Source organism: Chiloscyllium plagiosum, unplaced genomic scaffold, assembly GCF_037043375.1.
Source record: "Chiloscyllium plagiosum isolate Xiang-an unplaced genomic scaffold, Cpla_swu_hap1 HiC_scaffold_4, whole genome shotgun sequence".
In the NCBI taxonomy this organism is placed as follows: Eukaryota; Metazoa; Chordata; class Chondrichthyes; order Orectolobiformes; family Hemiscylliidae; genus Chiloscyllium; species Chiloscyllium plagiosum.
This window is the reverse complement of record NW_028270142.1, coordinates 141,521,336-141,535,835: the sequence shown is the minus strand read 5'-3', so window position 1 is coordinate 141,535,835 and position 14,500 is coordinate 141,521,336. Positions and strand designations below refer to the sequence as shown.

The window sequence follows — 14,500 nt, the reverse complement described above, 5'->3', positions numbered from 1 at the left end:
CAGTGTCTAGGACTCTCCCCGTGCTAATGAAGGGGGACTTGGCAACAGGATACCAGCGGAGTATTTCAGGCTGCTCTCTTGATAGAAAGATGACTGGAGGCAATTTTATCTGGGGCTCCCCATGCCTCAGGCAAGAGTGAGTTTAAAGTAACCTCAATATGTACAGGAATTGAACCCACACTGTGTTGGCACCATCACTCTGCATCAGAAACCAGGCATCCAGCCAACTTCATCCAACGCAACCCGGACTCCTGCTTGAAACTGACTTTTCACGTTTATTGTTCAAAGTTAACTTGGAGGTTTAAGCACAGAAACTCTATATTCAGTGTGCACAGTTTTAGGAAAAAAACATCATAGAAATTAACGACTGAAATTGACTCATAATCATGTCATTGGCCAATCCTGAAAATATTAGGCAGCATTAAAATTAGTGGATTAGCTTAATGCATTTAATAAATGAACCCATGTAAAAGATGGTGGCATTATGTCACTGGGTTCAATAATACAACATGGGTCCAAATCCCAAGTGGTCAAATTTGCAGTTGATAAAAATCTGGACTAAAAAAAAAAGCTTTTCTAATTGTGACCACAGTTGATTTGATTTATTGTTACCACGTGTACCCAAGTACAGTGAAAGTTTTGTTTTACGAGCAGTACAGGTCGGTCATGGCAAACAAGGGCAGAACAGATGTTAGGATGTTTAGACAGAGCCAGGTATACAAGGTTACAGCTGCTCAGGGGGGTGTGGAAGGCAAAGTCAACATTAGATTTGAAATCAGAGAGGTCCACTCAGCAGTCTAATAACAGCAGGGGAGAAACTGCTCTTGAACCTGTTGGTGCATGTGTTCAAGTTCGTCAATTGCTGTAAAAACCCATCTGGTTCACTAATGCCCCTTTAGGGAAAGGTATCTCTCATCCTTGTCTGCCCTGTGACTCTAAATCCGCAGTAATATGGCTGACTCAGAAATGCCCACAGAGCAATTAGGGACGAGTAATAAATACTGGCTTCACCAGTGATATCCCTATGCCGTGAACTAATTTTAAAAAAAAAAACACATCAAATTCTACATGCTCCAAGAAACACAGTCTTATTCCTTTTTATTTACAGGTTTTATTTTACAAATATACTTTGACAAATATACAAAAGTCAGACATCGATACATCATTACACAATAAACAAATTTCAAACTGGCACAGCGTTGGGATCAGTCATTTTCAATTCCATTGTTCAAGAAAATTAAAAATATCAAAAACGTCCAAAAATAAAGAACAGTAGGGAACTGGAGAAATTTCATTTCCGACTCAAAACATCAGCTGTTTTGCTCTCCACGGATATTGCTACATCAAACGAATACCTCTAGCACTGTCGGCTTTTATCTCAGATCTTCCGCAGCACATCATATGAAGGCACATAGTTGTCCACAGAAGCGAAGTTCATTGAATATCAGTGAAAATCATAGCTCTACAATAGGTGATAGTACACTGTGCATAATGCCTTGTTCAGGTATTGTACAGCACATAAAATTACTTGTGAATATTTACACCAGAACTACCATATTCTTGACGACTGAAGGTTACAAAAAAGAACACATTTGAAGCATGAAAGTAAATTAAACATATGGGTAGACTTTCCAATTCTGCACCCACCGCAGTTAGTATTTATAGCTATAGAGCAGATCCACAAGACATCAATAACTTAACAGACATGTTTGCAGGGAGCATTATGCCAAAGACTGAAAGTCAGCCACTGCCCACTTCCTCATCCTTACTGGAGTGCGAGAGCCCATTGAAACTTACCAAGAGCTTCTAATCCGCATTGCGAAATGAAGCAAAACCCAAGGTAAGATTTCCCTTTAGAAAGACAGATGACATTCCCCACCCTTCTCCAGAGTCAAGGTAGTCTTATAACCTTCGTCATTACAGCAATTTCTACACAAGACAGCTCAGATACAGGGAAGGAGTGCACTCTATAATGTTCAAAGGACTCATTTTATTTATTTGGAAGGTGCTCTGTTGGTAGCTGCATGTTATTGCTCTTGTACAGCACCCTCAATGTCATAAAATATTCCAAGGTGCTAGAAAAGAAACATACAAGTTTGGCATGGCCCCTTCATTCCTGATGAAGGGTTTATGCCCGAAACATTATTTCTCCTGCTCCTTGGATGCTGCCTGTCCTGCTGTGCTTTTCCAATACCACACATTCAACTCTGCCCCACATAAGGAGATGTCAGACAAGATGATGAAAAGCCTGGTCAAAAAAATGATGTTTTGGTTTTAAATGAATGTTTGAAACAACAGGAAATGAAGGACAGCCACAAGGGAGGAGGGAAATCAACGTTCAGCTGGGTCTATTTACAGCACATGGACTGCAGTGGTTCAAGAAGGCAGCTCACCCCCACCTTCTCAAGGGGCAACTAGCAATGAGCAGGAAATGCAGGCCCAGCCAGCGATGCCCACATCCCACGAGTGAATATAAAAACAAAATCTGGACACGAACATTTTGATTTATATTTTAGAAGTAGTGACAGACAACTCCAACAATAAGCAGCACTTGCATTTTACCAGCGATGGAGACACTGATTAGTCGGAGTCTTGCCAGTGCAGGTTACTGGGACGTCCAACTGGTGAGTTTCAGTACCACCTTTGCCATGAAGGTGCACATCAAGAAATAAAGACAGAGCAGGCCTACGTTACAGTACAGGAAGCAGCATGAAATTCCCTACAAACTCCAACCATCCCCTACACTGCACACCTCCACCCACCCACCCCAACAAAAAGAAAGCGTCATCTCACGCTGCACAAGTTTCCCAAAAGGCACTGCAGCCCTTGGCTGTACCGGTCAACAACTATGAAACCAAATGGAACCCAGGAGGCATTAAACTACAGGCTTTGAAAAGAAACAGCCCAGCCTGTAATTCCAGATGCTGTGATAGCTCGGAGTGTAAACTATACAAGTTTACACTCCGTGGTTCGATGGTCTACTTGAAAATGTCATCAAGACAATCTTGTTTTTTTTTTCCCCCAAACTCACATTCATGTCCTGCCCTTAACATGAAATAACAGGAACTTTTTAAATTCAGTTTGATATAAGATTTTGAGAGAAATATTCATTCGAGCCAAATACAATCACCTTCTTAATGCATTAGTCGATAACAAAATTGGGGGTGGGGTATGTGTTGAAAGGTTTATTCGCTTTAGTAATTCTGATTTCTGTTCCATGCAGTTATTGGATATAAAGAACACAACTTAACAATTGCCTCAGAAACCTTCCAATTGAAAAAAAACCTCTCAACTTCACAAACAGTGAAGTGAACTTTGAAGCTCTAATATATGCTCCTCATCTTTTTAAAGACATGCTGGCCAAAGTGCCAAATTTGGGTCCCAGATCGTTCAAGTAGTTTTGTCCCATGTTCTCCCTCACGTCACTGCAACAGCCGACAGACCCATTGACTGAAGGAGCTCCTTCATATCGGTATTCATGTACCAAGTCACCATGAATGGCTTGGTCTCTCAGCTCCTCATCTTCATATACCTAACACAGATCAAGCAACATATTAAAAACCTGCAAGTCTTTGAACGTGACAGCAAAACATTTCAACAAAACCTAAAAGTCCCTCTTTTCTCCTCCCAGCACCCCAAATAACAATAAAATAAAAAAAGAACTGCAGATGAAACAGAAACTCAGCTGGTCTGGCAACTTCTGTGGACAGAAAACAGGTGACGGCCTAACGGTATTGTTGCTGGACTGTTAACCCAGGAGACACAGATAATGAGCTGGGAACCTGGGTTCAAATCCTGCCATGGCAGAATTTGAATTCTGTAAAAATGAGACTCTTCATTCTAGGTTAAGTCCATGAATCAGTTGTTATGAAAATCCATCTGGGTCACTAATGCCCTTTGAGGAAGGAAACAGCCATCCTTACCTAGTCTGGCTTACATGTGACTCCAGACCCACAGCAACATGATCGACTCTTAACTGCCCTCTAGGCAATTAGGGATGGGTAATAAATGCTGGCCAGGCCAGCAACATCCTCCCACCGTGAATGAATATTTTTTTTTAAAATGTTTCAAGCCCGATGAACCTTCTAAAATTGGGTTTCTCTTGCAATTTCTGTTTCTGTGCCAAATGGTATTGTTTTGTAGTACTGTACTGCAGATTGACAGAACCACAGCATTGCTTTTTATATACAAACAGGAGGGGACCTTTCAGCCCTCCTGCTCCTTCTGACATTTAATAAGATCTTGGCTGATCGGATTGCAGCTTCAAATCCAGCTTCCTCCCTGGTAATCTTTCACCCCCTTGAATCCATCCTTCCCCACTCTACAAACATTCAAAGACCGTTCCCATTGCCTCTTTCTTCTGCAGCAGGACAGCCTGTTCAGCCTTACTGATAACTTTCATTTCACAGAATAACACGGTAGAAAAGAGGCCCTTTGGCCCCTTGAACCTGTCCTGCCAAAAATGCACTAAATCTACACTAGGCCCACCTTCCCCAGCACTAAGCCCTTGGCTTTAGGTAATCAGAGTTTTATTTTGCGTACCTTATGAATTCCCTTCAGTATTTTCTGTACCTCAATCAGATCTCCCCTCATTCTTCTGAACTCCAGTGAGTACAGGCCCAAGGTGTTCAGCTGCTCCTTGTCCGACAGCCCTTTCACCCCTGGAACCAACCTGGTGAACCCGCTCCGAACTGTCTCCAGTGTCACCACATCCTTCCTCAAGGAAGGAGACCAGAACAGGATACAATACTCCAGGTGCGGTCTCACCAGTGCCTTATATCATTGTAACCACACTTCTTTACTTTCATAATCCACTCCTTTGGCAATAATTGCCAGGATTCCATTTGCCTTCTTTATTATAGGCTGCACCTGCATACCCCCTTCCTGTGATTCATGCACAAGGACATCCAGATCCCTCTACACTGTGCATCTGCTTCCCAATCTGTTTCCCATTTGCCCTTTTATTTTTCCAGCCAAAATGGACAACCTCACACATACCCACCTTAAACACTACCTGCCAGATTCTGGTCCGTTCTCCAAGCCCATCAACATCCATCTGTAAACTCTATCACCTCATCACTGCCTGCTTGCTTGCTTTCCCCTCGATTTTAGTACCACCCATGAATTTTGCTGATACACTCTGTGCCGGCTTCTACCTTACCCTCCTTCTGTGCATCAAAACAAAACATATCGGTGTAGCCCAAAGGGTTATCCCTGTGAAAGTTACATGGTACAAGGCTTTGCAGATCAAGGTGGTGCAAAACGGTACTAGTCACCTGGTCAACACGTGAACGAAGGAGGTCCATCAGATGATGACTGTTTCTCCGGTCCAGTCTGTACCCGTCCATTGTGGTCAAATCTTGATGCACCATGTCGTTCTGGAGATGCAGTGTGTGATGTCTACTCACTGATTCATCGTAAATACCTCCGCCGGTTATATTCACCATTTCATCAGTCACCATTGTCCCTAAATGTGGTCCTTGCACTCCATCCACGTAGATTTGGGTCTGTTGTCCAAATCCTGTTTCTTGGTTGCCAAGAGGTGGGACGCTTTCAGTTGCAAATTGACTTTTCCGAGGCAGAGTGATGTCCAGTGCATCAAGGTTCTGGGAAACGGGAGACAGTAATTAAGGAATTTAGTCATTGAATGCATGAATTTTCATTAAGAAATAGCAACAAACTACTCGAATGTAAACGTTTTATGACAGGTCACAGGGAGGTTATCAATAATTGTCAGGTCAAGCCAGACAGGCATCTTAGGGAAGACAATAAAGTCCTCTCTATTTGACAAAGCTTTATGGTACAATTTAGACAGGGGGAGGGAGAAGAGAGGGGAGCAGGCCTGTAGAAGAGACCAATACCTGAGTGCTTTACATTGGAGCGTAGTAGAGATGGAAAGGAATTTGAAAGCAAGGATCAGACTAGAACTGTGGAGTCTGCAGAAGACAAACTCGGTGAGTGAGGACAAGGATGACACAGAAAGGGATCATGCTAAATGGTCAAACCTCAGGCAGAGGAATTTTGGATTTCTTCAAAAGGTGACAGCTGCCAGTGTTTGAGGGACGCAGGAGTGCAATGAATTACTGAAGTCCACAGGTAAGAAAAGCAAAGATAAAGGCTTGAGGCAGGGATGAGTTGAGTTGAGCTAAGGGAGGAGTCGAGCTAAGGTAGGAGTCAGAGAGGTGGAAACAACTGGTCTTAGAGACGACATACATGACCACGGCAGCTGATCACCAACGTTTAGTGATGTTATCGATCAGATTAATGGAGTCTCAGACCACCAAGAGGAAGATGGTCAGAGGTGGCGTTTATCTGCTTTCTGTAGCGCAGAACTCCACTGTTTGCACCCCCCACTCAACTAACTATTTTCCCAATTTCAGTTTACAGTTTTTTTTTATTTCTGTTGTTGTCACCATTTCCAGCTTGGGTATAATGCTCACGTTTTTGGATTTGTAACAGATTTTATTGAATGAGATTTTGTCCTACTGTAGTAGCAATGAGCTGGTGAGAGGTACAAAAGGCAGATGACCAGGGTCTAGAAAAACCTACCTTATCTTGCTGACCACCGCCCTCATCATTCGAGACGAGGAGATTTTGTTGATATTGACCTGTATGGGTCACAGGTTGTGGAACTTTGCCACCTCCGCAATATAAAGCGACAGCAGCCAGGAGCAAACCTGTTAGAAATAGGAGAGAATTTATAGCGCACTTTTAAATGCCATCCAAATAATATAGCGGAGGATTATAAAACCAAATACTTCGGATGTAGGTTTGCTCGCTGAGCTGGAAGGTTCACTTCCAGACGTTTCGTCACCCTACTAGGTAACATCTTCAGTGGGTCTCCGGGTGAAGCAGATTACAGCAGATTGTTAAAACAAAGGCTTGCAGCTAGCTTGAATTAACCAATGGTTTTGTGGTCACCATTAGACTCTTAATTCCAGATTTTTATTGAATTCAAATTCCACCTGCCATGGTGGGATTTGAGCTCAAACCGGAGACCCCAGTAATGTTCTGAGGACCAAAGGGTACGATGTTAACACCATGAGCCATCACATCCCCGATAACCTTCCACTCTTTGCTTAATAACAACCTGCCTGCATCCGTATTTAAAATATTGCACAATTCTGTTCCCACCATCTTTTCAGGGAGTTCCAAAGACTCTTGGCTGAGAAAAACTTGGACCATTTGAAATAGGTGACCTTTAACTTTAGATTCCCCTGTAAGAGGGGACATTTGTGCCACATCTATCCTGTCACAAGACCACAGGCTTATTTGAAATCAACAAGCTTCTGGACCACTGCTCTTTTGTCAGGCGATGCGAGATTTCAAATAAACCTGTTGGACAATAACTTGGTGTCAGGTGACCTCTGACAATCAAGTGATAGGCAAATCTCGAAGGGCCACATGGCCTACTCCTGCTCCAAGTTCTGCATCCCTGTATTTCACGGCAAATTAGAAAGGCGACCACTTTATATTTCAGATGTAGTAATCCATTGCATTAGCTGTCACGGTCCACAAAAGGATAAGATTGGGTCACTGGATTATTAGTCCAACATCACACCACCCTCTAGCCCTTCAGTACTTACAAAGTAGTAACAGTGCAGCCAACAACATCACAAGGATTCCCATTCCACCAAGGACAGCACTTCCAGAAGCAAGTCTTCCTGCACAATTTACATTGTTGGGGCATTCGCAGATCGTAATCTTCAAGGTTTGCTCTTTTCCTTGGTGCTGCTGGTCCTGAACTGTGACAGGAACTTCATAATAACCAGGTGGAAGCTTATTTACTGGCTTCACATAGGCATAGGTTCCTGGAAGACCAGAAATCAAATTCAGAATATGCCCAACAGGCACCAGTATAAACCCTCCTTTCAAAAGATTTAGATTATTTAGATGTAGATTACTTTACAGTGAGGAAACAGGCCCTTCGGCCCAACAAGTCCACACCGACCTGCCGAAGCGCAACCAACACATTCCCCTACATTTATCCCTTTACCTAACACTACGGGCAATTTAGCAATTCATCTTTGTACTGTGGGAGGAAACCGGAGGAAACCCACACAGACACGGGGAGAATGTGCAAACTCCACACAGTCAGTCACCTGAGTCAGGAATTGAACCCGGGTCTCTGGCGCTGTGAGGCAGCAGTGCTAACCACTGGGCCACCCAAAGAATCATTTCAAATTCTACTTAAATTTTGGATACTGAAAGGAACCAAAATTGGAAACCCCATTAAAATAATGCAGGTCTTTATGATGCAAAAGTCTAACCCTTAATCTTACAACATGCATAATTCATGCTTAATGATAGCAGAAATTGTGTCCAACTATGATACTTTACACGGCACATTTACCTCCTACCTTACAAACTTTGGCTAACTCATCCATCATGTACCATATCCAAATTCATCAAGCTTTCATAGATTAGAATCCCTACAGCATGGAAGCAGGCTATTCGGCCCATTGAGTCTACCCCGACACTCCAAAACAGCATCCTGTCCAGACCCACTCCTCCACCCTATCCCAGTAACCCTGCATTTCCCATGGCTAGCACATCTACAGACACTATGGGGCAATCTAGCATAGCCAATCCATCCTAACCTACATACCTTTGGTCTGTGGGAGGGAACTGGAGGAAATCCACGCAACACAGGGTAAATGCGCAAACTGTACACAGACAGTCGCTCAAGGCTAGAATTGAATCCAGGTCACTGGTGCTGTGAAACTGCAGTGCTAACTACTGAGCCACCATGGCACCCCTTTCAAAAGCAGGTAGAATTGGTGATGGAAAGAAAACTGTTCTAAATAGGATATCCTTACAACACAAATATTCCACTTATAATGTACACTAATATGATTTGGAGGTGTTGGTGTTGTACTGGAGTGGACAGTCACACAACACCAGGTTATAGTCCAACAGGTTTATTTGGAAGCACTAGCTTTTGGAGCGACGCTCCTTCATCAGGTGGTTGTGGGACTATAACCTGGTGTTGCGATTTTTAACTTTGTACACTGACATCAATAGCCAGAACATATCAGTAACATATCGAGGGCGGCACGGTGGACCAGTGGTTAGCACTGTTGCCTCACAGCGCCTGAGACCCGGGTTCAATTCCCGCCTCAGGTGACTGACTGTGTGGAGTTTGCACGTTCTCCCCGTTTCTGCGTGGGTTTCCTCCGGGTGCTCCGGTTTCCTCCCACAGTCCAAAGATGTGCAGGTCAGGTGAATTGGCCATGCTAAATTGTCTGTAGTGTTAGGTAAAGGGGTAAATGTAGGGTATGGGTCGGTTGCGCTTCGGCGGGTCAGTGTGGACTTGTTGGGCCGAAGGGCCTGTTTTCACGCTGTAATGTAATCTAAAAAATTACCATCTTGACCCAGCAACACAAGATTGGCAGCTTTTTAATTTGAGAGAGATTGTGGAAAGCAGCACTCAGTGATGATTACTGCTAACCTGCACGATGGAAGAGAGTCTACAGACATAGATACAACCGGAAAAGGAACACAACCAAAAACATCAGATGGCAGGTTTTTAAAAACACAACTGCATACCCATTTGGTTGGTGATCGTCCATTTCCTTTTAATTTCTGGTGGTTCATCCGACAGGAGAAATGTAAATGGAGCAGAATTAGGCGCAATATCAGAATCCTCAGCCGACACATTGACAAACTGACGCTGTCCGTTCTCACAAATGTACAACTGATTGTTATGGATCACTGGAAAGTGGTCATTCACATCATCCAGGTTGATCACCACTGTCCCAGTTCCCGTCCTTGAAGGAGCTCCTAGTATAACAAGGGAATGAAAAAAGGGGAACCAAAAATCAGGTTCGAGCCAAAGGCAAAAACCTTAAAACATGATTTCCAAAGATAATCGCAAGTGTTGAGGTGCATGACACAGGAAAAGTCTCTCTGAAGACAGGTTCCCTTGGATAGTCTCCACCCAAAGAGAGAGACCTGGAATCCAGAGATTCAACCATTCATAGCTGCATACACTGTTGCTACTTCCAGACCAAATATCTGAAGCAGATGAATCATGGAGCTTGTTGATCAAGGCAACATGATCTAATTGAATAGCAGAACTGACCCAAGGGTTGGACTGGACCAATCCTGCTCTTAGAAGTGACATCCAATAGGTTTGGGTGAACTGAGCATAATGACATGCAATGTAAATCATGCGCAGTATATTTTTCTGTAACGTACAATATGGAATAAAGAAGGGGGAGAAATGTGCACAGTCTTATTCACCAAAGATGATTAAGGATGACAAATTGACCACCAGAGTTGGACGGGCTCTAGGGGAAAAAAAAAGGATTTCTGGCAACTTTAGAAATAGTGTGGTTAATAAGCCCGAATCCAGTCCCTAGACTGGCCTCAAATGATTTCCTGCACCCTTTATAATAAGGGTTGTTTTTTTGACACTTGACAGAGTGTAGTCAATCATTTCAGAGTTGATGAACACAGGGTAATCAGTGACCTTAGATAGCCGGTTTAAAGTCATACCACTCCTACAGAGTACAGTCACCTCTGCAGCAGCTGATGACAGCTATAGAGAGCACCATGACACCAAATCACAGTTACTCTGAAAGTTCTGGAGTTCATTTCTTCTGTCAAAACTAATTTTAAAAAAATTCATGATAAATGCTTCAAAGCAAGGAAAGAGATTCCAACAAGTTAAGCAGTCTCGTGACTTCTGCAATAAAAAAGGTTCCCCAATAATCATAAGGAAATTTCCAGGATCATTCTTTGCAAAATGTCTCCCTTCAGGCAGCTCAAAATGCACAGGGGGGTGATGGGCAAAACCACCCACAAAAATCATCAAAACATGTAAAAAATTTCAATTTCCAACAGGCCTGATGAATCAGAAGGTGGTTATCGTCTGTCTTCCACCCCAACTCATAAGTGCAATGGACAGAAGCTACAATGTGCACTGCCACAGCACCAGGCTAGCTTGCTCCTGAGCTCACCGTTAATGGGCTCACTTTGCCACCCAGCCGGAAAGAAGAGAGAGAAGCAGTCTATAATTCAGGGAGGAGCCAGCACGGTAAAAGGAAGGAAGGAAGGAAGGAAGCAACGTTACACAGGCAAGTCACTGAGGAAATGCTGAGACCTGGGGGGCAGTCGTTTGGGAATTCTGTCGTCATGTTTTAACAAGAGGAGAGGGGGCATTGTCAAGACATAGTGCAAGAGGGGAGACTGCAAGGAGAGAGCAAAAAGGCTCGCAAGGAAGCTGGAACAGGAGAGGGGAGTAAGCGAAGGCTACAAGGAAGGAGAGAAAGAACAGCTGCAAAGGAGGGAACACACTTTGAAACTTCATCAATACTCAGCTAACCAGGATTCGAGAAAACATGAAATCACCGATTCCATGAATCCTGTGCAAATGGGAATGTGGAATCTCTAGCTTATGGCTGCATATGATCAGAAGTTATAAAATAATATCATATGTAAGCTGCCAAGGTGGTGAACACTCAATATATACTTTAAAATCAGAGACTGAGATCAGAGATGTAGTGATTAGGGTTAAAATATTCCAGCTTTATGCAATGGAAATGCATTGGCTATCATCTCTTCAGTCTGTGGAAGGTGTGCTTACAGTGATAGTGTGCATGTGGAAGCCAATTTGAAAATAATCTTACACTAATTTATGCTTGTTGTCGGAAGCTTGCATTTATTTGCTATTCCCACGTGGTCTTGAGAAGGTGATAGGAAAGAGGTAGAAGGTGTTGAACAAACGTGGCAAAAGATTTTCTGAGGACTGGAATCTTTAGAACTCTCTTCCTGAAAACGGTACTGGAGGAGAGACTTTGTGTATTTTTATACAGAGGTTTTGGAAAGGGGGGGGGTTGAAGAGGGATCCCTTTTGCACTGTGACCAATAATGACCTGAGACAGAGGGCAGTATAAGTGAAGTCCATGGTTTAAAGTGGAAATTGCACTGGCAATCCCGGATGGATCAGATTTACGTGGATACACAATGGTGAGTAGAATAGACTAGACTGCGCTAAAGAACCAATATCCACTCGACAGGTCAAAGGGTCATAGAGATGTACAGCACAGAAAGCCAGACCCTTTGGTCCAACTCATCCACGCCAACCAGATATCCTAAATTAATCTAGTCCCATTTGCCAGCACTTGGTCCATATCCCTCCAAACCCTTCCTATTCATATACCCGTCCAAATGCCTTTTAAATGCTGTAATTGTACCAGCCTCCACCACATCCTCTGGCAGCTCATTCCATACACACACCACCCTCTGTGTGGAAAAGGTTGCCCCTTAGGCCCCTTTTAAATCTTTCCCCTCTCACCCTAAACCTACGCCCTCTCATTTTGGACTGCCCTACCTGGGAAAAAAAAATTGTCTATTTACCCTATCCATGCCTCTCCTGATCTAATAAACCTCTAAACATTCAGCCTCCGACACTCCAGGGAAAACAGCCCCAGCCTGTTCAGCCTCTCCCTGTAGCTCAAACCCTCCAACCCTGGCAACATCCTTGTAAATCTTTTCTGAACCTTTTCAAGTTTCACAACATATTTCCGATAGGAAGGAGACCAGAATTGCACGCAATATTCCTTTTGTTCCATCACTCTTCAACAAAGCTTCCAGTTACTTTTCTCTACTGTCGTTAAGCAGATGCTGTGCATATTAGTGGGCCTGAAACCTTAAGAAAACAGGAATTTAGCACTTGCATGTATCCAAATGTCAGGGTGGGAGGAGCTTCTCACACACACACACACACACACACACACACACACGGCATGCACTAAGGGTAAGAGGAGAAAAAGAATAAAGAGGCGGTGAACAGAAACAAAGAACTAAACAATTTAATCCTTACACATCCTCACTACCTTTGGTCACAAAGTGGCTGAAACTCAATGGATGGCCTATACAGCTCAGAGCCATTCATTCACCCTTTGGATCAAATGCTGAGCACATATTATATTCAACATACATATATACTCACAAAAATCAACATTGTTTTGCATTTTCTTAATAAAGGAATGGCAAACAATCCCGTTCAGTGCATTTTTCCCCCAATTATTACAATATAGAAAGACACATTAGGTTTGTACTTACTGTCTTCTATGGCCAGCACTGTAACATTGTACTTATTATTTTTTACAAATTCAGACTCTCTGTCCAATACAGCAGTAGTTCTGATCTCACCAGTTTGTGAATCAATGGAAACCCAACCTGCAGGGTCATTTAGTTTCCTGTACCTGCATAGTCAAATAAGAAATACAACATTTTAAAAGTTGCCAATACAAGCCAGGTAACTGAATAATGCTTAACGGAGAGGCTAGGAGAAAGTGAGGACTGCAGATGCTCGGGATCAGAGCTTAAAAATGTGTTGCTGGAAAAGCACAGCAGGTCAGTTAACATCCAAGGAGCAGGAGAATCGATGTTTCGGGCATGAGCCTTTCTTCAGGAATGAGGAGGGTGTGCCAAGCAGGCTAAGATAAAAAGGTAGGGAGGAGGGACTTGGGGGAGGGAGTGTTGGAAATGTAGGTGGAAGGAGGTTAAGGTGAGGGTGATAGGCCGGAGAGGGGGTGGGGACGGAGAGGTCAGGAAGAAGATTGCAGGTTAAGAAGGCGGTGCTGAGTCCGAGGGTTGGGACTGAGAAAAGGTGGGGGGAGGGGAAATGAGGAAGCTGGAGAAATCTGCATTCATCCCTTGTGGCTGGAGGGTTCCTAGGCAGAAGATGAGTCGCTCTTCCTCCAGCCGTCGTGTTGCCATGGTCTGGCAATTGTTCCATTGGAACAGACACTTAAGTATGACTTCATAGCCCTAACTCTAAGAACCTTCAGCTGCCTAGGCACTGGCGTTCCCTAGCCAAACGTCTTTATCTTGGTTGTAACCTGTAAGACACTCCTGAAAATAAGAAGTGTTATTACAAGAGCAAGTCAACGCCTAGAAATTCTGCAGCGAGCAGCTCACCTCGAGCTTCCTGCAACGGACAAGTCAGGAGTGTGATGGTATACTTCCCACTTGCCTGGGTGAATGCAGTTCTAACAACTCTCCTGAAATTTGACACCATCCAGGACAAAGCAGGCCCCTTTTTTATGGGCACCCCATCTACCTTGCTCACTGCGCCAGTGGCTCAGTGGTTCAAACTGCTGCCTCACAGCACTAGGGACCGGAGATTGATTCCAGCCTCGGGCGACTGCCTGTTGCACGTTCTCCCTGTGTCTGTATGGGTTTCCTCCGGGTGCTCCGGTTACCTCCCACAATCCAAGAGATGTGCAGGTCAGGTTGGATTGGCAATGCTAAATTGCCCAGAGATGTACAGGCTTGGTGGATTAGCCATGGAAAATGTAGGGTTACAGAAATAACGTAGAGAGGTGGGTCTGGGTGGGGTGCTCTTTGGAGGGTCGGTGTGGACTTGATGGACCAAATGGTCTGCTTCCACACTGTAGAGATTCCATGAACACTTACTCCCTCCACCACCAAAGCTCAGTAGCGATAGTGTGTACCATCTACAAGACGTATTGCAGTAATTCACCAA

General features: G+C 43.8%; 1 protein-coding gene across 2 annotated transcripts in view; it reads right to left on the bottom strand.

Moving 5' to 3' along the window:
- Window positions 1–1,072: 1,072 nt before the first annotated feature.
- Window positions 1,073–14,500, bottom strand: part of LOC122548823 (desmocollin-3-like) — a 39,634-nt gene continuing 26,206 nt past the window's right edge. For both annotated transcript variants that reach the window (XM_043687637.2, XM_087986728.1), the window contains exons 12-17: window positions 13,072–13,214; window positions 9,550–9,783; window positions 7,587–7,811; window positions 6,550–6,677; window positions 5,277–5,606; window positions 1,073–3,532 (exon numbers count right to left, since the gene is read on the bottom strand). In XM_043687637.2, the coding sequence (XP_043543572.2) occupies window positions 3,338–3,532; window positions 5,277–5,606; window positions 6,550–6,677; window positions 7,587–7,811; window positions 9,550–9,783; window positions 13,072–13,214 (1,255 nt within the window). In that variant the 3' untranslated portion in view covers window positions 1,073–3,337. The remainder of the gene's footprint in view (window positions 3,533–5,276; window positions 5,607–6,549; window positions 6,678–7,586; window positions 7,812–9,549; window positions 9,784–13,071; window positions 13,215–14,500) is intronic.